The sequence below is a fragment of the Marmota flaviventris genome, chromosome 14 (genome assembly GCF_047511675.1).
Source record: "Marmota flaviventris isolate mMarFla1 chromosome 14, mMarFla1.hap1, whole genome shotgun sequence".
Lineage (NCBI taxonomy): Eukaryota > Metazoa > Chordata > Mammalia > Rodentia > Sciuridae > Marmota > Marmota flaviventris.
Window position 1 is genome coordinate 49811546 of NC_092511.1, and position 21914 is coordinate 49833459.

Consider the following 21914-nt stretch of genomic DNA (forward strand, 5'->3'; position numbering starts at 1 on the left):
CTGGTTTTTCCTTCAGTGTAATACTTTCCTTTGCTGATTTTCATTATTGTTTTTTATTTTCTCATGATAGAATATTTTGCCAAGGATGTTCTCTAGTGCAGGATTTTTAGTTGTAAATTCTTTTAACTTTTGTTTATCATGGAAGGTTTTTACTTCCTCATCCTATCTAAAGCTTAATTTTGCTGGATATAAGATTCTTCGTTGGTATCCATTTTCTTTCAGAGCTTGGTATATATATTGTTGTAGATTTTCTGACTTTCAGGGTCTGAGTTGAAAAGTCTGCAGATATTCTAATTGGTTTCTCCCTGTATGTAATCTAATCCCTTTCTCTTGTGGCTTTTAAAATTTCTCTCCTTATTCTGTATGCTAGGCATTTTCATTGTAATGTGCCTTGGTGTGGATCTGTTGTGATTTTGTACATTTGGTGTCCTGTAAGCCTCCTGTATTTGATTTTCCAATTCATTCTTCACGTATGGAAAATTTTTCTGATATTGTTTCATTAAACAGATTGTTCATTCCTTTGGTTTGTAACTCTATGCCTTCCTCTATCCCAATAATTCTTAAATTTGATCTTTTTATGTTATCCCATAATTTTTGAATGTTCTGCTCATGGTTTCTTATTTTCACTGTGTGGTCAACATTCTTTTCAAAATTAAATATTTTGTCTTCATTGTCCGAGGTTCTGTCTTCTAATCTGGTGGTGGTTGTTTCTATTGAGTTTTTAATTGGTTTACTGTTTCTTTCAGTTCAAAGATTTATTGTTTTTTTTTTTTTTTCAGAACCTCTACCTCCTTATTGGAAGTAATAATCTTTTGCTTCCTTATTTGCTTATGTAGCTCTTTATAAAAATGATCTTTTGTTGCTTGTATTTGCTTTATTATATCATTCTTTAATTCATAGAACATTTTAATTATGTACATCCTGAACTACTTCTCTGTAATTTCTTCTGTTGTGCTGGCCACGGATTCTAATAATGTAGTATCCCAATTCTTTCTTCCCTTGCTTTTTCATGTTGCTCATGTGTCTTCCCTTCTAGCACTGCAGATCTGAGGCTTTAATTTTTACACTATAGGCTTATAGTGAGTGACCCTGCAGGTTTACAATACCTTTCCTTTAAGGGGGAGAACAATATCAACAGATCCCAAAACAAACAATACACAACCTTAAACCAAATAGCTGCTATTAAGATGTTTGTGGTTTTGTCATAATATACAGAAATGGTGAGTTCAATTATTATCTACAATATAAACAGTAGGTTTGCAAAAGGATCTATAGTTTCTGATGGTGGGCAAACAGAGAATTGGGAGTGAGGTGTAGGATGACATGTTAAAGGGGTAGGAGGTGAGCATATAGTTATTAGATCTTAGAAAGTATGAAAGAGGTATCTAAAGATGGTTAATAGCAGAAGAGAAAGTGATTTTGGAGAGACAAGTAAGTGGGAAGACAATAGAGTACAAAAAACAAATATTAAGAAAAATAAAAATGTAAAAATAGGAGATAAAAGAATATACAACACATATGTAATATATTATTCAGACATCCCAGTCCTCAGTAGCCTAATTCATGAAAAGCACTTGGTTTCACAAGTGTTGGGGATGTGAGGACAGGAGAAGAGAGAGCAAGAAAAGAGAGGCTGGGATTGTGGCTCAGCAGTAGAGCGCTCGCCTAGCATGGGCGCGACCTGGGTTCAATTCTCAGCACCACATAAAAATAAAGGCATTGTGTTGTGTCCATCTACAAAAAAAAAAAAAAAAAAGATATTCTCTCTCAAAAACAAACTGAAACAATATTATTAAAAAAAAAAGAAAAGAGGAAAAAAATCTCAAAGGAAGATACAAGGATTGATTTTGTTGGAGATCAGTATCTTTCCTGCTTCCCTTCTCATCCAATAGCTGGGGTTGTCTGTTGTTTGCTGGTATCTCCACCCTCAGGATGGTGAAGTTTATTAGGGTGGGATGGTCTTGGGAGCGGAGTTCCTGGAGGTGGGGTATTGCACTTACCTAACCCAATGGGAGATTGCACCCCAAGGATCTCCTTTGGGGCCCACTCGTGTGATGTGAGCATCCAGTCTTACCTCCTTATATCACCTGTAGACCTCACAATTCCTGGTCTTTAATTTAGTCTCTAAACTGTATCTCACTCACCCGCTCCCTTTGTTCTTCCCAATCAGGAACCTCTCTCTCCAGAGGTCTTGTGGGCTGTTCTCTGGGGATTGCACACTGGCTGCAGAGAGCTGTTTTGTATCAGGCAGTTCAGGACCAGCTGCATATCCGCAAGCACTGTGCCGGGACAGTGGCTGCCAGGGAGAGGGAAACTGGCGACTATAAGTACTTTGATATTGCTTTTAAGCCCCAGCAGGTGTTCCAAGCTGGGAGTAGCCCCAACTAAAATGGTAACAAAGGTGTCCCAAGATGGAGGCGGCTGCTTTCAGTGATGGGGTGTCGAGTTGGGTAGTACTGGGTGGTAGCATTGGGCAGCTATTCAGAAATGCAGTTCTGTGGCATGCAGTGTTGTGGTTGGCGCCTGTCTCCAGACCCTGTGCAGTATCCCCAGGTGGAGGCTACTGCATATAGGGTACTATGGTAGTGGCTGCAGTGTCCCAAGATAGAGGCGACTAGGGGAGCCCCACGTTGATAGACGGGGATCCACATGGGAGTAGCGGCTAGAGGTCCTGCATCTGGGTAGCAGCCGGGTGTCCTGTGTGGGAGCAGTAGCTGGGATTTGCAGGGATGCTGATGCCAGTGGTCCTGCTTGGGCATAGCAGCCACAGGTCCTGCGTGGGCAAGTGACTGGGAGTACTGCACTGACACTGAGGCCTAGAGACCTGCACAGCACAGCAGCTGTGATTCCTTTTTTTTTTTTTTTTTTTTTTTTTTAAAGAGTGGGGGAGAGAGAGAGAGAGAGAGAGAGTTTTTTAATATCTATTTTTTAATTTTCGGCGGACACAACATCTTTGTATGTGGTGCTGAGGATCGAACCCGGGCCGCACGCATGCCAGGCGAGTGCGCTACCACTTGAGCCACATCCCCAGCCCCTGTGATTCCTTGCAGGAGCAGCTGTTGGGGGTCCTCTAATCACTTGCAGAGAAATAGTATTCCCACCACTTGAATCCCAGGTCACAGAGTGACATAGAATGCAGACTCCCTCTAGCCTGCCATCTTGAAGCCCCCTTCCCCCAACTAATTCCAAGTTTTAAAAGCAGATATTTGAGCCAGGCATGGTGGCACATGCCTATAATCCCAGTGGCTTGGGAGGCTGAGACAGGAGGATCATGAGTTCAAAGCCAGCCTCAGCAATGGTGAGGCACTAAGAAACTCAGTAAGACCTGTCTCTAAATAAAATACAAAATAGGGATGGGGATGTGGCTTAGTGGTTGAGTCCCCTGAGTTTAATCCTCAGTACCACCCCACTCAAAAAAAGTAGATATTGGAATAAATGAAAATGTAGGTTCAGAAAAACATTCTCTGAGTTATCTTGTTGGAACAACTGCTCCAAATTTACATGATTAGTGTGGGCCTGAAGCCCTGCTAAAAAAAGAAAGGTTCCTGCCTGGCGTCCTCTCTATCAAGTTTTCTACCAAGAAAAAGCAAGCAAGTTCTGACAAAGACCACATTTAAAGGGTGTGAGCGCTTCTATCAGAGCAGTGAGTCAATGGTCCCTCCTAACACTGTGCATTTTAAGATTCTATAATTCTTTGCTTCCATAAGATTTTTGTTCTGATGAAATATTTCCATAAAGTTTGACTTTTCTCTAGTCAAAAGACCAAACAAGTAAAGGATAAGGCTGAAATGTTAACAAGTCTATAAAGATAGAGCCTCTGCTTCAGAGACAGAAATATCTAGCCTTTAAATCAGCAACTATCTAATGAGTGCTCTTCTCCTCTACTTCCTTTAACTTTCCAGTCACTCCCACTACTTTGGCCATGAGCCAGACAATTGAAACAACCAACAGAGCTGGTAGACCCACCACTCTTCCCAACATAACATTCATGTTAACACACGCTCAAGTGTCTCTTTTGGTCTGTTTTCAGTTGACAAAAGGAAAACACTTCACTTATTCTAATGTTGCACACCATTATCCAATGCTACTGAATTTTCAGAAACACGCACTTTTTTTCTTATAAGTTGCCCTTTAGAAAGGGACACAGGGCTGGGGTTGTGGCTCAGCAGTAGAGCACTTGCCTAACACTTGCCAGGCGCTACGTTCGATCCTCAGCACCACATAAAATAAATAAATAAGTAAATAATGAAGGTATTGTGTCCAACTACAAGAAAATATTCAAATAAATAAATAAAAGGGGAGGAAGGGACACAGGCAGGGGATGTAGCTCAGTGCACTGGATGTAGCTAGAGCACTTGCCTAGCAAGCCCTGGGTTTGATTCCCGGCACTTAAAAAAAAAAAAAAAATTAAATAAATAAGTCAAAATAAAAAGAAGGGAAAAGTAGTAAATCTGATGTGACTTTTCTCAGAATGAGGAAGCACTCAGTGCTTATTATTTTTATGCCAATAGGAATAGTAGTCACAACAGTCTACTTGGGTGATAGACGATTAAAATAAAATCTTTCACCACTTAATCTGGACCTATAAAATCACTGTCAGCATTATTTCTGATTTAGCTAGATTGCCCCACACTATGAATCCCCAGGGTCTTGTGCATGCCGGCCCTGAATCTATCTTTTTAAATGAATTTATTTTTCCCACAGCATTCTGAATGACTTGTATACATGTGAAGGAATACAAAAGTTTAGAACTGAGCATGATGGTGCACACCAATAATCCCAGTGACTTGGAAGGCTGAGGCAGGAGTATTAACAAGGTTTTTTGTTTGTTTTGTTTTTGAGTACTGGGGATTGAACAAGGGCACTTGACCATTAAGCCACATCTCCAGCCCTATTTTATTTAGAGACAAGGTCTCATTGAGTTGCTTAGCATCTTATTTTTGCTGAGGCTGGCTCTGAACTCGCAATCCTCCTGCCTTAGCCTCCTGAGCCGCTGGGATTATAGGCGTGTGCCACCACGGCTGGCTGTATTACAAATTTAAAGCCAGTCTAAACAACTTAGTGAGGCCCTGCCTCAAAAAAGAAAAATGGCTGGGAATATGGCTCAGTGGTTTAAAAAACACACCACCACTGGGTTCAATCCCCCAGTACCAAAAAAAAAAAGTTTAGAAATCTGTTTGGCAATCTTAAAAATAAAATATCTGTCTATATTACCTACTAACCTAAAGACCCTAGGTAGCAAGGCCAAAAGCCAAAGGGATTTAGATACAGAATTATAGAACCTGAGAATTTGAGTGGCCATTAGAGGTGATTCCAGAAGCCTATCCTCTTGTTTTATGGGTCAGCTTCTCTCAGTAAGTGAATGATACATGTTTTCAATAAAACCACTCACACTACAAACACTACTCTGCATTTCACTTTTTTTTTTTCCATAATGTCATGGGTGCTTCTACAAGTCATAGATCCAGATGTACTTTTATCTTTTTCCCCAACATTTTTAGGCATGTATACACACACACTAACTTAAATTAAATGGAAACATGTTGGTTTTGTTCTTTAATGGCTACATAATATTCCAATTTATCCCACCACTTTCAGTTTTATTATTGCTGATTTTACCACTCTGAAAAAAATCAGTAAACTTCCTCATGCACATATCTTCATGTGCTGGAGTTTCATTTCTATAAAAGATTGTCAGTAGAAGATGTTCTGGGTAGAAAACCAGTGTATTTTTAGTTTTTACAGTCATTTCCATGTTGCTTTCCAAAAAGGTTGAATACTTTACATTTTCACTAAGAATATATGCAACTATTCTTCTCCTCAACCTACTGTTTCATGCTATTAGTTTAATGAGAATAAAGTGATGTCCTACTGTGACTTCATCCTGGAGACAGAGCATCTTTTCAAATGATTCTTGGCATTTGGAGTTGCTCTTTTCTTTAGCTGCTCTTTCCTTCTATTTTTTTTTAATGATTAAGTTTAAATCCTGTTTATGGTATCTTTTACCATATAATTTATTTCCTGTGTAGTCATATATAGACAAACACACACATTTGTGTGTGCCCAAATCACAATGTACCATATTATCTTATACCTTTTTTCCCCTTAACACTTATCAGGAACATTGTCCTATGCTAATAAATATCTACCACATAATTTTTTATATCCGGAGAGAAATAGAGTAATAGTCCATTATACAAAAAAGCCATAGTATTAAACCAGTCTCCTCTAGCAGGTCATGTATATTGTTACAAACTACTGCCCATTTAAACAATGTCCTGATTTTTTTTTTTTTGGGGGGGGGGCGGGTACTGGGGATTGAACCCACAGGTGCTTTACCACTGGGTTACATCACTAGTCAATTTTATTTTTTATTTTGAGACAGGGTCTCGGTATTTCCCAGGTTGGCCTGGAATTTACAATCCTCCTACTTCAGCTACCTGAGTTGCTGGGATTATAGGAGTGTGCAACTGCACCTGTACTATATACTTCTTTGAGTCTATTTGCTCATTCCTTGCATTTGAAAGCCAATTATCTTCAAGGAAGAGGTGGGAGAAGGTGGAAAGAAATATTAAAAAGAACAGGGAGACCCTCTATTAGTGACATGCCCTTGAAGTTTTGTGTCAAAATGTATGTGCTTCACATATAGCTATATCCCCAGTCCTCATGTACTTAATCTTAATTATTAGTTCTGTTAGATATTTTTATTTCATGTAATCAAATACAAATAATAGCATTATTGAGCATTTTCTACATGCTAGGTACAATTCTGAGTTTTATATGATTAAATTCATTTAATTATTTAACTAATTTTACAGATGAAGAAATTGAAGCATGAGCTTAGGTAACTTGTCCAAAATCACACTAAGAAATGCAGATCAGGGTTTCACCCAAGAGATCTGTCTTCTGAGCAGGGCTCTTAATCGCTAGCAACAATGTCTATCCAACAGGTTAGATGAAGTGCCAAGTCATTCAGATAGTAAGTGGATTCAAAGCCAGGATTTGAATCCAGGTCTCACAGACCTCAAAGCCCATGCTCTATGACTTTCTGGTTATAAACTAGAAGACAACAGACAGTATATAGACAGTAGAAAAACAAAAGAACAGAACACTTAAACTACCTTTATATCATTCAGAAATTCGATGTCTTTCTTCTGTATTACTTTATTTGTCCATATTAAGGCACTATAGGTCTTAGTCTTTTCTTCTTCACCTTCTTTCATATGTCCTATTGCCTCTCTGAACAAAAACAATAAAAGAAAGTTTGCCTGAATATATATTGTACACACAAGCCTTGCCCCAAATTCTTCTTTTTAAAAATAGCTTTATTAAGATACAATTTCTGTACAATTCCCTTAGATTAACTGTACAAATTCAATGATTTTTAATATCTTTACAGAGTTGTGTGGCTACCACCACCTGCTAATTCTACAATGCAATCATCATCCCCCAAAAGAAATCACATACCCATTAGCAGGCACTTCCTATTCTTCCTCCACCTCAGCCCTAGGAAACTATTAATTGATTTTCTGTCTTATATAGAGTTCCCTATTCTGAACCTTTCATATAAAATGAAATCCTACAATATGTGGTGTTTGGTGACTACCTTCTTTCACTTCATAGTGCTATCAAGGCAGCTATGTTTCACACGTGTCAGTCTTTCATTCCTTTTTACTACTTAATAATATTCCATTATATGACATACAGTAGTCCCCCCTTATCTATGATTTCCCTTTTTCGCAGTTTCAGGTAAATTTTGGGCTGAAAATAATAAATGGAAAAATCCCAGAAATAAACAATTCACATTTTAAATAACTTATATTACACTATAAAGTTATAATTGTCCATTTTATTATTAGTTGTTATTGTTAATCTCTATTGTGCCTAATGTAGAAGTTAAATTTTATTAAAGGTATATCTGTATAGGAAAAAAGTATATGTAGAGTTCTGAAACTATCCAATTTCAGACATTCCCTGGGGGTCTTGGACGTACCCTCCATGGATAAAGCTAAGAGGAATATACTGTGTCACACAGTTTATCCACAGATATTTGGGTAATTTCTATTTATTTGCTTTTTAAAAAATGCTACTGTGAACATTCATGTACATTGTGTGGATGTATGTTTTCATTCTTCTTGCATATATGATATCTAGTAGTAGAATTGCTGGGTCATATGGTAACTGTTTAATCTTTTGAGAAACTGTCAAACTATTTTCCAAAGTGGGCACACTTACAATTCTACCAGCAATGTAGGCTATAGTTTTTCTATATTCTTATCAACACTTGTTTGTTTTTTTTTGTTTTTTGTTTTGTTTTTTTAAATAGTCAATCTAGTGAGTGTAAAGTAGGATTTCATTGTGGTTTTGATTTGCATTTCCCTAACAACTAATGATGTTGAGCATTTTTTCATTTTTCATTGACTATTCATATATTCTTCTTGGAGAAAAGTCTACTTAACCATTTGTCCATTTTTAATTAGAGTACATTATATATTCTGGATATAATTCCTTTTTCAGACATATAATTCACAACAAAAACTTCCCTTTTGAAATCATCTCCAGTAAGCCTACCCTTACCTTGAAACAAGCTGCAAGTCACGTACTTGGATTTTGTTAGATGACTTATTAATTTTCTATAGTAGCAGAAAAAGAAAAACAATGAGCAACTCTAGTTCAGTTACAGAGTTACAGAAACATGACGATTTCCATGTTATTAAGTGGTTTACCTGCTGAAGTTCCTTAATTTCTTGTGAAGTGAAATGTACTCTATGAGGATTCACCAGCTCAATTGCAAAGGGCCTTCCTGGCAGCACACACCCCGTCATGAAACAGAAACGTGTTGATGGAGTTAACATTTGGGCTAATGCAAGAGGGTTAGGAGGTGTGAAAAACAGGTTGAGTACTAGAGGACTGAAAGTTTAGTGACATGACTATATCTGGGGGAGGGAAAGAATGTGTGAAAAGAATCAAGGGGCTTTTGAGGGGGTGAGGGCTGCTAAACTCCAGCAGAGGCATTATGTGAAAATGACTGCTTTCCCGAAGGTCCACAAACAAGGCTGTGTTAATCACAAAATAAAATTCAAACAACCACTACTTAAATTGGTTACTCTAGCATAATGTTTTCACATGCAGGAATGCTCAAGTATACCAAGTTGAAATTCACTCTCCCAGCCTAATCCACTAGGGAAATACAAAAGCTATGATTCCATGAGACAAAAGGACTACAGATCTAAATTTGGGATTAATACTCATCATTTTTCTTCTAATTCAACAAGATAAAATGAAAAAAAAAAGGAAAGTCTAAGATAGCAGAATCATTTTTTAAGTGAAGATGATCATTTTTGAAAACTACTGCTGATTCTGAAGCATTTTTACGTGGAATAACTAATAATCAAATTTAGGGGAGAAAAAATCAGGTACCTTCTTTTTAATGCACATAAAAGTCCCTTACAACCTACAGGTATGAAATAAGGATGGGCCCTGAAGAAATGATTCCTGTAAAGACATATATAATATAATTTACAAAGGCTGCTCCATAATCCACAAGGCTTCCCCCCTTGGAGAAGCTCTGAGCTCTGCCCACTTTGGTTCTGACTAAGTGACTATGGAAAGCCTGCTGTTTGGGAAGACTGACCATAGAAAAGTTACTTTTAATCAGGTGATGCTGATGCAATCTTACCATTTCCTAATGTTCTCACATCTACATCTTCTCTTCCAGAGGATGAGAAATTAAAACCTTTGGAAAGCATATCAAGAAAAAAATATCAGAGACATAATAACCCTGAGACATTCATTTCCAACCTCTAGTAGAAATCCAATTTAAGCTCCTGAACAGTGGTACTAGATAGTTATCATCCCATCTCTAACCCCAATCTCTGTTGAAAATAGTAATGATAATAACAAGCAACACTTATTGAGCACATTTAATATCATTATTAAATGCCAGGCACCAGGGTAAAAATCATGCACACATTATTATATTTAATCTTTATAACTTTATAAAGTAAGCAGTAAATAAATAAAAAGAACACCAAGCTTTAAAAATTCAGGTAATTTCCCCAAGTCACACAATTAAATTGCAGAGCTAGGTCAAAAACCCATGGGAAAGCCAAACACAGAGCACTATTTGAAGGAAGGCCCCACCACCTTCCTGGTGACCAGCTTATGGTAAAACTTCTATCATGTTTTTTTACTTTCCTTAAAATAAATACATTTATTTAAGAATTAAACTCTAAGAGGTGGCAAGGGGAGGTTTAACTCTTTAAAAAATTCATTATATAATGAAACCTAGGCTGAAACCATGATAAAACTAGCATACATTCTTCAATTAAGTAGATCATTGTAGACTAAAAGCCATAAATACTGGATGGGGAAATGGCGCTTTTTTTTTTTTTTTAAGATAGAGAACTGATAAATTATTTAATAAGTTGCTACCAATTTGCTACCAACCCAGTAGCAAATACTACCATTGAGAAGGCATTATTCTAAATGCTTTGTGCATGTTAACACTGTCATTATCATCATTTTACTTATGAGGAAGGTGAGACAGAGACATGATGCTTAAGGTCCTATCATTCTAAGAATTGCAAATCCATTGGCAGGGTTAAGTATGAAACAGGTAATCTGGCACCCATTTCTTAACCACCCAACAATAACTGCATCACCAAAGACACGGCCAGAGGAACTCAGACTTGTACTCAGGGGGACAGAAAGGACCAGTCATCTTTGACCAAGGACTAGGAAAGGTTGGGATATTTAGTCAAAAAAGTGGTAAAGTTTAAGGTCTCTGAACACAGAGGTTGAAGGCTAGGAGAACTTTATTCATTTAGTAAACAAATACCTATAGAGTACCTACAATATGCAAGGCCCTGTGCTTGATGCAGAGAGATAAACACAGTCCTAGTTACTATTGGTGGAGGGATATGTACTATAATATGGAAAAGTAAGCATGGGACAGGATATGCACAGGAACATTATTACACTAAGAGCACAATTTTAATATATGTTATGAGAGTTTGAATTTATTCCTCAATATTCCAGTCACTTTGGGGAGCACAAGATGAGGAAGAACAAGACTTCTAAGAAGAGTAGATAGGGAAAATAGGAGGGGAAGAAGAACTGTATCCTTTATTTATTTATTTATTTTTTGGTTCTTTTTAGCTATACATAAGATTCATTTTGACATAATTATAAAAGCACGAAATGTAATTTGTTCTAATTCAGTACTTAGTAGTTCTCCTTTCCTTTTCCTGCTCCATTCCCTCTACTCTACTGATCTTTCTGCTCTTTATATATATTTTTAATTTTATTGTATGTAGATACACATGATGGTAAGTTCACTGTGGTATATTCATATATGTACATAGGAAATTCAGGTCAGATTCATTCTACTGTCTTTCCCTATCCTATCCTTCCTCCCTTCCCCTTCATTCCACTTTGTTTACTCCAGTGACCTTTCTTCTCTTTTTCTTTTATCCTCCCCACCTTAATTTGGATTACCTTCCACATATCAGAGAAAACATTATACCTTTGATTTCTGGGGACTGGCTTATTTCACTTAGCATGATAGTTTCCAGTTCCATCCATTTACCAGCAAATGTCATAAAGTCATTCTTCTTTATGGCTGAGTAATACTCAATTGTGTATATATACCACAATTTATCTATTCATCTGTTGATGGGCACCAAATTGGCTCCCTAGCTTGGCTATTGTTAATTGTGCTGCTATAAACACTGATGTGGCTACATCACTATAGTATGCTGATTTTAAGTTCTTAATATATACTGAGGAGTGGGATAGCTGGGTCAGGTCATACATTGGTTCCATTCCTTGTTTTCTGAGGAATCTCCATACTGCTTTCCAGAGTGATTGCATTAATTTGCAGTCTCACCAATAATGTATGAGTGTACTTTTCCCCCACATCCTCACCAACATTTATTGTTACTTGTATTCTTGATAATTGCCATTCTAACTATAGTGAGATGAAATCTCAGTATAGTTTTTTAAAAATATTTTTTAAATAATGTTATTGGGGCTGGGGTTATAGCTCAGCGGTAGAGCGCCTGCCTCACACACATGAGGCAAGATAAATAAATAAATAGGCAGATAAATAAATAAATAATCTTTAAAAAATAATGCTATTGTATTTTTTATGCCTTTATATTATTTATTTATTTTTATGTGGTGCAGAGGATCGAACCCAGTGCCTTACATGTGCTGGACAAGCACTCTACCACTGGGCCACAACCACAGCCCCTAGTATAGTTTTAATTTGCATTTCTCTAATTGCTAGAAATGTTGAACACTTATTCATACATCTGTTGACCACTGTATTTCTTCTTTTGAGAAGTTTCTCTTTAGTTCCTTTTCCATTTATTGATCGGGCTGTTTTTTGGTGTTACGTTTTGAGGGGTTTTGGTTTTTGGTTTTTGTTTTTTTTTGGTATATCCTGGATATTAATGCTCTGAGGAACAGGTGGCAAACATTTTTTACAATTCTGTAGGCCCTCTCTTCATGCTTGTTTTCTTTGTTGTGAAGAAGCTTTTTAATTTGATGCCATCTCACTTATTGATTTTTAATTTTACTTCTTGTATTTTAGGAGTTTTGTTAAAGATGTCAGTTCCTGAGCTGACATGCTGGATTGTTGGGCCTACATTTTCTTCTAGCAGTTGCAAGTTTTCTGGTCTAACTCTTAAGTCTCTGATCCACTTTGAGTTGACTTCTGTGCAGGGTGAGTGATAAGGGTCTAGTTTCATTCTTCTACATATGGATAATCAATATTCCCAGCACCATTTGTTTAAAAGGCTATCTTTTCTCCAACATATGATCTTGGCACTTTTGTCAAGTATCAGATAACTGTAATGTATGTGGGTTTGTCTCTATGTCTTCTATTTCATTGATCTTCATGCCTTTTTTGGTGTCAGGACTATGCTGTTTTTGTTACTATAGCTCTGTAGTTCAATATTGTGATACCACCTGCTTGACTTTTCTTACTAAGGATTGCTTTGGCTATTGCGAGTCTCATTTTTCCAAATAAATTTCATAACTGCTTTTTCTAGATCTGTGAACATAAGAATTGCATTGAATCTATATAGTGCTTTTGGTAGTATGGTCATTTTGACAATATTCATTCTGTCTATCCAAGTACATGGGAGGTCTTTCCATCTTCTAAGGTCTTCTTCAATTTCTTTCTTTAGTGTTCTATAGTTTTCACTGTAGAGGTCCTTCACCTCTTCTGTTAGATTGATTCCCAGATTTATTTGTTTGTTTGTTTTTTAAAGACTACTGTGAATGGGATTGTTTTCCTAATTTCTTTTGAGAAGATTCATCATTGGAATGTAGCAACATGATTTATTATTGAATGTTATTCTTGCTACACTGCTGAATTAATTTATTAGCTCTAGAAGTCTTCTGGTAGAGTTTTATGGGTCTTCTAAACATAGGATCATGTAAACAGTAAACACAGATAACTTAAGCTCTTCTGAAAAGAAGGAGAAAACTATTTGAATCCCTTTAATCCCCTTTTCTTGCCTGATTGCTCTGTATATAGTTTCAAGGACTATGTTGAAAGTGGGCATCCTTGTCTTGTTCCCGTTTTTAGAGGAAATGCTTTCAGTTTTTTCCTAGAGTAACGATGCTTTAGGTTTGTCATATACAGCCTTCACAATGTTGAAGTAAGTTCCTTCTACCCCTAGTTTTTACAGTGTTTTAAACATAAATGGGTGCTATACTTGGTCAAATGCTTTTTTCTTTTTACATCTATTGAGATAATAATATGATTCTTGTCCTTAAGCCTATTTATGTGGTGAATTACATCTGTACTTGAAACCCACTTGATCATAGTACACTATCTCTTTAGTGTGTTTTTGTAGGTGGTTTTCCAATATTTTATTAAGAATTTTTACATCTATATTTATCAAGGATATTGGTCTGAAGTTTTCTTTCCTTGACATGTTCTTGTCTCTTTTGGTAACAGAGTGATACTGGCTTCGTAAAATAAGTTTGGCAGTGTTCCCTCCTTTTCTATTTCATGGAATAATTTGAGGAGGATTGGTATTCTTTTTTAAAAAATATTTATTTTTTAGTTTTAGGTGGACACACAATATCTTTATTTTTTATGTGGTGTTGAGGATCGAACCCAGAGCCCCGCGCATGCCAGGTGAGCACACTATTACTTGAGCCACATCCCCAGCCCTGGTATTAATTCTTCTTAATGGTCTAGTAGAACTTGGGCTGAGAATCCATTTGGTCCTGGGCTTTTCTTTGTTGGAAGGCTTTTTTTTTTTTTTTTAAGAGAGAGAGAGAGGAATTTTTAATATTTATTTTTTAGTTTTCGGCGGACTCAACATCTTTGTTTGTATGTGGTGCTGAGGATCGAACCCGGGCCGCACGCGTGCTAGGCCAGCGCACTACCGCTTGAGCCACATCCCCAGCCCTGTTGGAAGGCTTTTGATAACTGCTTCAATTTCATTACATGAAATTGATCTGTTTAAGTTTTCTATGTCCTCATGGTTCAATTTGGGTAGGTCATATGTCTCTAGGAATTTGTCAGTATCCTCAAGATTTTCTACCTTGTTAGAGTATAAATTTTCAAAATAGTTTCTGGTGATCCTCTGGATTTCAGTAGCATCTGTGGTAATATTTCCTTTTTCATCTTGGATTTTGATAATTTGAGTTTTTCCCTCTGTTTTGGTTAGTTTGGCTAAGGGTTTATCAACTTTAAACTTTCAAAAACACCAACTGTTTCATTGATCTCTTGTATTTTTAAAATCTCAATTTCATTAATTTTAGCTCTGATTTTAATTACTTCCCCTCTTCTACTTACTTGGGTGTTGGTTTATTCTTCTTTTTCTAAGGCTTTCAGATGTAATATTAGATTATTTATTTGATAGCTTTCTATTCTTGTAATATATGAGTTCAATGCTATGAATTTTCCTTTTAGAACTGCCTTCATACTGTCCTAGAGATTTTGATATGTTGAATCACCTTATTTACCTCTAAGAATTTGTGTGTGTGATTTTTTTTCTGCTATCCATTCATCATTCAAAAGTGTATTATCTAACCTCCAAGTGTTACAGTAGTTTCTGTTTTGTAACCTATTGTTGATTTCTAATTTCATTCCATTATGATCTGATAGAATACAAGGTATTATCTCTATATTTTTGTATTTGCTAAGATTTGCTTTGTAACTTAAAATATGATCTATTGTAGAAAATGTTCCATGTACTGCTGAGAAGAAAGTGAATTCAGTTGTTGATGTATTAAATATTCTATATCTTTCTGTTAGGTCCATATTATTAATTGTATTTTTAGTTCTGTAGAGTATTTACTTAGTTTTTAATTGGATGATCTATCCAGTTGTGAGAGAGGTATGTTAAAGTCACACAGTGTTACTGTATTATGGTCTGTTTGATTCTTCATATGAAGAAGGGTTTTTGTGATGTACATAGATACTCCATTGTTTGGGGCATAAATATTTACAATCATTATATCTTGTTGATGTATTATTTATCCCTTATGCATTATGAAGTAATCTTTGTCTCTTCGGATTAATCTTGGCTTGAAGTCTACTTTATCTGATATAAGACTAGTTAACATTGCATGTTTAAAAGTCCCATGGTATGTTTTTTCCCGTCCTTTCACCTTCAGTCTGGGAATGTCTTTGCTTATGAGGTGAGTCTCTTAGAAAGCATATTGTTGGGTCTTGTTTTTTAACCTGCCAGCCTATGTCTTTTAACTGAAAAGTTCAGACCATTTATATTCAATGTTATTATTGAGATTATTTTTTTCCTGCCATTTTATTTCTTCCATTTAAATTGCATTTTATTCACTTTAATTGACTACTATTCTAGTGTAACTCCTCCCTATTCTGATTTTCATTTTTATTTTTCATTTCTTCTTCATGAAATATTTTATCAAGTATGTTTTATAGTGTAGGTATTCTAGCTCTAAATTCTTTTAGCTTCTGTTTATCATGGAAGGTTTTTATTTCATTTTCAATTCTGAAGCTTAGTTTTTCTAGGTTTAGTATTCTTGGTTGGTATCCATTTTCTTTCAGATCTTGGTATATATTATCCCAAGCCCTCCTCACTTTTAGTGTCTTGGTTGAGAAATCACTTGAAATCCTCTGAGTTGGGTTATCTGTAAATGTGACCAGTCATTTTTCTCTTGCAGCTTTAAAATTCTAACCTTATTTTCTGTGTTAGGCATTTTCATTATAATGTGCCTTGAAATGGTTAAAATGGATCTATTGTAATTTTATATATTTGGAGTCCTATATGCCTCTTGTATTTGAATTTCCATCTCATTCTTAAGGTTTGGAAATTTTTCTGATATTATTTCATTGAAAAGATTGTACATTTCTTTAACTTATATTTCAGAGCTTTACCTATCCCAATGAATTTTTTAATAATATTGTTGTAGTTATAGATCAACATGATACCTTCATTTATTTTTATGTGGTGTTGAGGATCAAATCTAGGGCTTTACACATGCAAGGCGAGTGCTCTACCACTGAGCCACAACCCCAGCCCTCAACGAATCTTAAATTTGGTCTTTTAATGTTATCCCAGATTTCCTGAATATTTTCATGGTCTAGTAATATCTTTTCTTTATGGTTGACTTTATTTTCAAATCATATACTTTGTCTTCAAGTCCTGGAAATCTATCTTCAAAGTGTTCTAATCAATTTGTGATAATTTCCATAGAATTTTTAATTTGGTTTATTTATTCTTTCATTTCCAGGATTTCCATTTGGTTCTTTTTCAGAATCTTAACCTCTTTATTGAAATGATCATTCACTACCTGTATTTTCCCTCTGACTTCATACCTTATATACTTTATTTTAGCTCATATAACATTTTAACTATGAATTTTTCTGACTTTCTTCACTAACATTTCCTCCACTGCAGAATCAATGGAGTCAGTTGCTAAAGCATTATGGGCTGTTTAGGATGGTTTGTTTCCATGCTTTTGGTATTATTTGCATATCTACTCATCTATCGTTGCATAGTTCTCACTTTTCCTTTTAAGCAAAGGACTACTTTGCGGGCTTCTTTCTCTTGAGGGTCCACTCACTAGCTTTCAGGGTACCTGGTGTTCTCCCTAAGGATCTTCCAGCACTTGAATGGCAAGCAACCTGGGCCTCCTGAGAACAGGAGAGGGACAAGATATGCAGGACTATATCATTTTGATAAGCATTTTCTCTCAGGAAGGATTTTATATGCAAAGTTTTCATGCAAATTTTAGAAAAAGGAAAGTTAATGGTAATTTTCTATAAGCCCAGCTTTCAGGAAGTAGAGGCAGGAGGATCTCTTGAATCTAGGCAACATAGGGATACCCTGTCTTTTAAAAAGAGAAAAAAAAAAAAAAGAAAACAGAAGCCAGAAGTTTAAAAAGTCCCATGAAAACAACAATGAAGATTAGCCCTCCTTTCTGGGATGTTTAGCTATACAGAAAGTAAGAGTTTTTTCTTCCCTTCCCTTTAAAAAATTCCTTTAGCCATCCAAGGCCAACACCTTTTTGGAAACAGGCTCTGGGCTGTTGTATGTGCCATGTAGCACCTGGTAAAGTGGATTTCTCCTGACCCACAAGACCCAAAGCTGTGCGTTCAACCTGCAGCTATTTGGATAAGGTCTAGATATCAAAGGCAGGTCTATAATTCAAGCTGCTTGCAAGGCTCAGAAGTCTAGGTGACCTGCGGTTTGCTAACACCTGAGGTCAGGCCAAGTGGGCATCCTTAAGAGGCATGAGGTCCGGTTCTTTTCCAGGTGAAGAAAGTAGACAGGGAGTAGGATTCTGTATACATGTCAGGGAATCAAGGGGTACACAGCGACTGAATCAGAACTCAAGACTAGCAGGGGTGGAAAGAATGAACAGGACTCAGAGATAAGTCCAACAGTTACTGCTAACTCAGAACGGAAATTATAGATTCATATGTCATCCCATAACACTTCCCACAAACTCAAGAAGAAAGGATGTGTAGAAAGCTAGGCTCTTGAGAAGGCCAGAGAAGCATTAAATCCAGAACAAAGGAGAAGTATATATATTATAGTTTTTTGAAAATATTTCAAAATTGAGAACTAAGAAAATATTGTTGGACTCTAGACTGGGAGAAACTTGTACAGACAAACCCTGAAACTTTATTAGTGTACAATCAGAAATAATAGCTAACAAAAAAGGAAAGGGAGCCACTGCCTTAAGAATTAAAAAATACATACTAAAACTTAGTTGAGCTTTCTAAACTCACATTATGCCTTGCTTTATCCCCCTAATTCTGTGGGTTTTGTCTTCTGCTCAAAGGAAAGAATGTTAAAAAAAAATCAATAGCAAAAATGATCAGGAGCTATAAATAGTTCAACTAATCTGTAATGGTCTTCATAACCAGGGACAGACAGACAAGACTGAAAGATAGGCAGAAGCCAGCTAATGAAGGCCTTGGAACATTAAGTTAAATAGTTTGAAACTAAGCTTTATCTTAAAGCTCATCACTGACCAGTTTTCAGCAGGGAGCTGACATGACAAATATTTATTCAATAAGTAAGGTAATAAGTATAGTACTGGGGAAAACTGCTTAGACTCTGAATTTAAGAGCATGTCAAAATTTATTACTCATTACCTAGGGAATTAGCAAGCAGATAACGGCACATGCCAGTTGGAAGTGAAAGAACAAGTTTGTGTATCCCACATAGGAGTAAGAACTATCATGTGAATAGCTAGGGTGCCCCATGTAATACCAGTTTAATTCATAGAACTATAAAACTTAGGGTTACAACAATTAGAATCATCTTTTCAGATATGAACCATTAATCAGAAAAAACAGGTAATATAGCTTAGAAATTGATTAATTTAGAAAACTGATGCTATTTATCAGGGATTTCAATCAACAAGGTTTTATCCCCTAACAAGGAGCCATCAGCACAGAGGTCCAGAGGTCTGCTTTTTCTTATATGGCTCTTAATAAAGTTCTTCAACACTCTGAACACACAATTCGCTTTACTTTCAGTCTGGGGGTAATAGTTCCTCCTTCAAATAGAAAATGACAACAAATCACCTTCATAAAAACTGAGGGGGGAAAGCACAGCTGTTTCAGAGCTCTCCAACAGCCCTAAGGATGACAGAGGTTTCCTTGGGACCTAAGTAATTAGAACTGAAGATTTCTTAAATCTTTTTACAGAAAGGGAATAAGGTAGCTCTCAAAAGTGTTGAAGACATTTAATGCTAAGTTTTATTTTCACTTTTTCATTACTTTGTAAATCTTATGAGATAACCAGTTGTAAATATTAAATTAATAGGTAAAAGCTTATGGCAATAGCCCAGAGTTTTTTACTCCTAAGATTTTGGAAAATATTAGATCACTGGGATACTTTCTTCTCCATTCAGTAAAAAAATTCTTAAAGAGCCTTAAAAAAAAAGGAAGGTGCCCAACCAACCTGACAGGCAACAAATTATAAGAAGGATATGGTTTGAAATGCTTCATTTTCTTCTTAACAAATTAGAGCTAGAAGGGACAACTGTACCTTATCTAGATCATCTGCCTTCCTTCTCAAAGCACATTCTTCTTAAGATTTTTCAGAGAGAAAAACAGATATCTAGCTGGTTCCTGATAAAAAGGTCTTCTACTCAGGCTAGGAGCCCCATTCTAAAAAGTTACATTCTAAAAAGTGACATAACTCATTGCCTGCAGTTTTTCCTGACATGTAACATGATTTCCTGTGATTGAAATCTTACTCCTTGTTCTCTTATCTAACCCCAGGGTGAAATCACAGGACTTCATGCTGCCTTTGACCTGACAGACTTGTTGAGACAAGGATAACATAAGCCTAACAGGATCTGACTCATTCCACACACTTTGGGTACACTAATATTTAAGAAATTAAAACAATACACTGCCATGAAGTCCTTGTAAAATGGCTACTGTTGATCTATTTTCTCAAGGCCTCAACTTCATCACAACATACTTTATAGGTTAATATAGAAGCCAGATATTTGCCAATGACAACTCTTGAACAAGCACTGGATGTGGAAGCTGTGTTTTAATTTCCTCATATTCCCCAAAAGAAGCTAAGGCTAAGGTATGCTGAGGCCAGGGCTTAACTGCATTCATTGAAAAGTAGTTTCATCTGTTTTGAGTTTCCCAGAAGGGAGCAGTGATTTTGAGAAGGAAGAGCCCTGGACATAACAATCCCTGTTCATGGGAAGCCCAGAGCCAAGAGGACCAGACCCGGTAATGATAAATAAAATTTAGAAATCTTTCCTGCCGCTCCCAAGAAATCTATTCATAAATAACAATGTGTTTAAAATAATAATATCATAACACTTACTCTCTGCTTTGAATACTGTCAGCAGATGATCTGAAATTAATTCTTCCACTGAAGATTCCAGCTTCCTTTCTCCATCAATTATCCAAGGAGTTTGTGGTAGATTCCTGGAATATTTATTGTATCTCCCTGCCAAAGAAATATCAGGTAGCCTCAATGGAACAGTGTGATGAACACAATAGGATAAAGAGAAGCAACAACTACTTACTGAGTGCCAATATTCTAGGTACTATGATGCAGAACAAGGCCTAGCCTTTAACTAATTCACTTGTTTTCCATGTATTGGGGGGCCAGCACACAGAAATGAAGATAATTAAAAATATTTAAAGTAACAATAGAGTAGACGGCTAAAGACATGATATGAATGGTGTATTAAGTAAGTTTGAAAGGAATGCTCAATATATTTTATAATATGACTGGCTGATTGAACAAGTTATATAATATTATGGAACATACCAAGGATCATTAAGAAAAGAAAAATTATTGCTTTTATATGTGACTAATAATACTTTCAAAGTAATAGTCACTGGTGACAACATATTCCAAAGAACTCAAATATAGGAAATTTTGAAGTTTTTCTAAGTTAAAACAAAAAACAAAACACCCCAACAGAGTATGACTCACTGTTTTATGAATAAAGGTATACTAAGCCGGTAGATTTTACTGCCCTAGGGCAGGCTAAGAGCAATTTCATTTCACCTATTACTATGAAGGAGCTATAACTGACTGACTTTCTCTTTTTCTCTCTTTCTTTCTTCCTTTTTTCTCGGTACTGGAGATGTAACCCAGGGGTACTCTAACACTGAGCTACATCTGCAGTCCTTTCTACTTTTTATTTTGAGACAGGATCTCACTAAGTTGCCCAGGTAGGCCTTGAATTTGTGATCCTCCTGCCTTAGCCTCCTGAGTATGTGGGAATATAGGTGTGAATCATCGAAGCAGTTAAAACTGTCTGCTATCTAACCACTCGGGAAAGTCAATACAACAATTATTTTTTCAGGTGAAGGCCAAATGTTTGGTCATTTGGACATAATAATATCATTTTTTCAAGTTTGCTTTCCATGTTATAAAATATCTTCAGTGCTGTAGTCTTTGATCACTTTGGGTCTCCACATCTGTCTATATTTCTACCCACCTATGATGTAAACTACTAAAACCTGGAAAGTTGTCACTTCCATTTGGCATAACATTTGAAATAACAGCTCTCCTAAGGATTTTTTTAAACTATATTCCCTAAGGATCTTTAGGACAGCCTACAGAATCTAAAAAAAAGATTGGGTATTAGTGTTACATATCAAAAGAGTAAACTAACCAGAACATCATAACAACAATAAAAATAAAACAGAAAAGGAGTCAACTGAGTTGTTCAGAAAGGACAACAGTAGGTTGACGGTATACATATATTCTAGACAAAATATTTTACCAGCCACAAAAACAGCACCATGAGCACATTCAATTTCAAGAACAGTGCAAACAGCCTTTGGTGAGTTTGGAGGACAAGGAAACTGCCTGTAAAACAAAATAAATTTTACAGCTACTATTTTCCAGACATGATATTGAATTACAAAACTAAGATGAATCAGCATTGTCTGAGAC

The 21914-nt window shown here is 36.2% G+C and overlaps 1 protein-coding gene across 5 annotated transcripts in view; it reads right to left on the bottom strand.

The window, feature by feature from the left end:
- Positions 1-21914, bottom strand: part of Pus10 (pseudouridine synthase 10) — an 84042-nt gene that overhangs the window by 10917 nt on the left and 51211 nt on the right. For all 5 annotated transcript variants that reach the window (XM_071601605.1, XM_071601604.1, XM_027934605.2 and 2 more), the window contains 6 exons: positions 21742-21827; positions 20322-20447; positions 9680-9736; positions 8727-8803; positions 8578-8633; positions 7122-7239 (listed from right to left, as the gene is read on the bottom strand). In XM_071601605.1, the coding sequence (XP_071457706.1) occupies positions 7122-7239; positions 8578-8633; positions 8727-8803; positions 9680-9736; positions 20322-20447; positions 21742-21827 (520 nt within the window). The remainder of the gene's footprint in view (positions 1-7121; positions 7240-8577; positions 8634-8726; positions 8804-9679; positions 9737-20321; positions 20448-21741; positions 21828-21914) is intronic.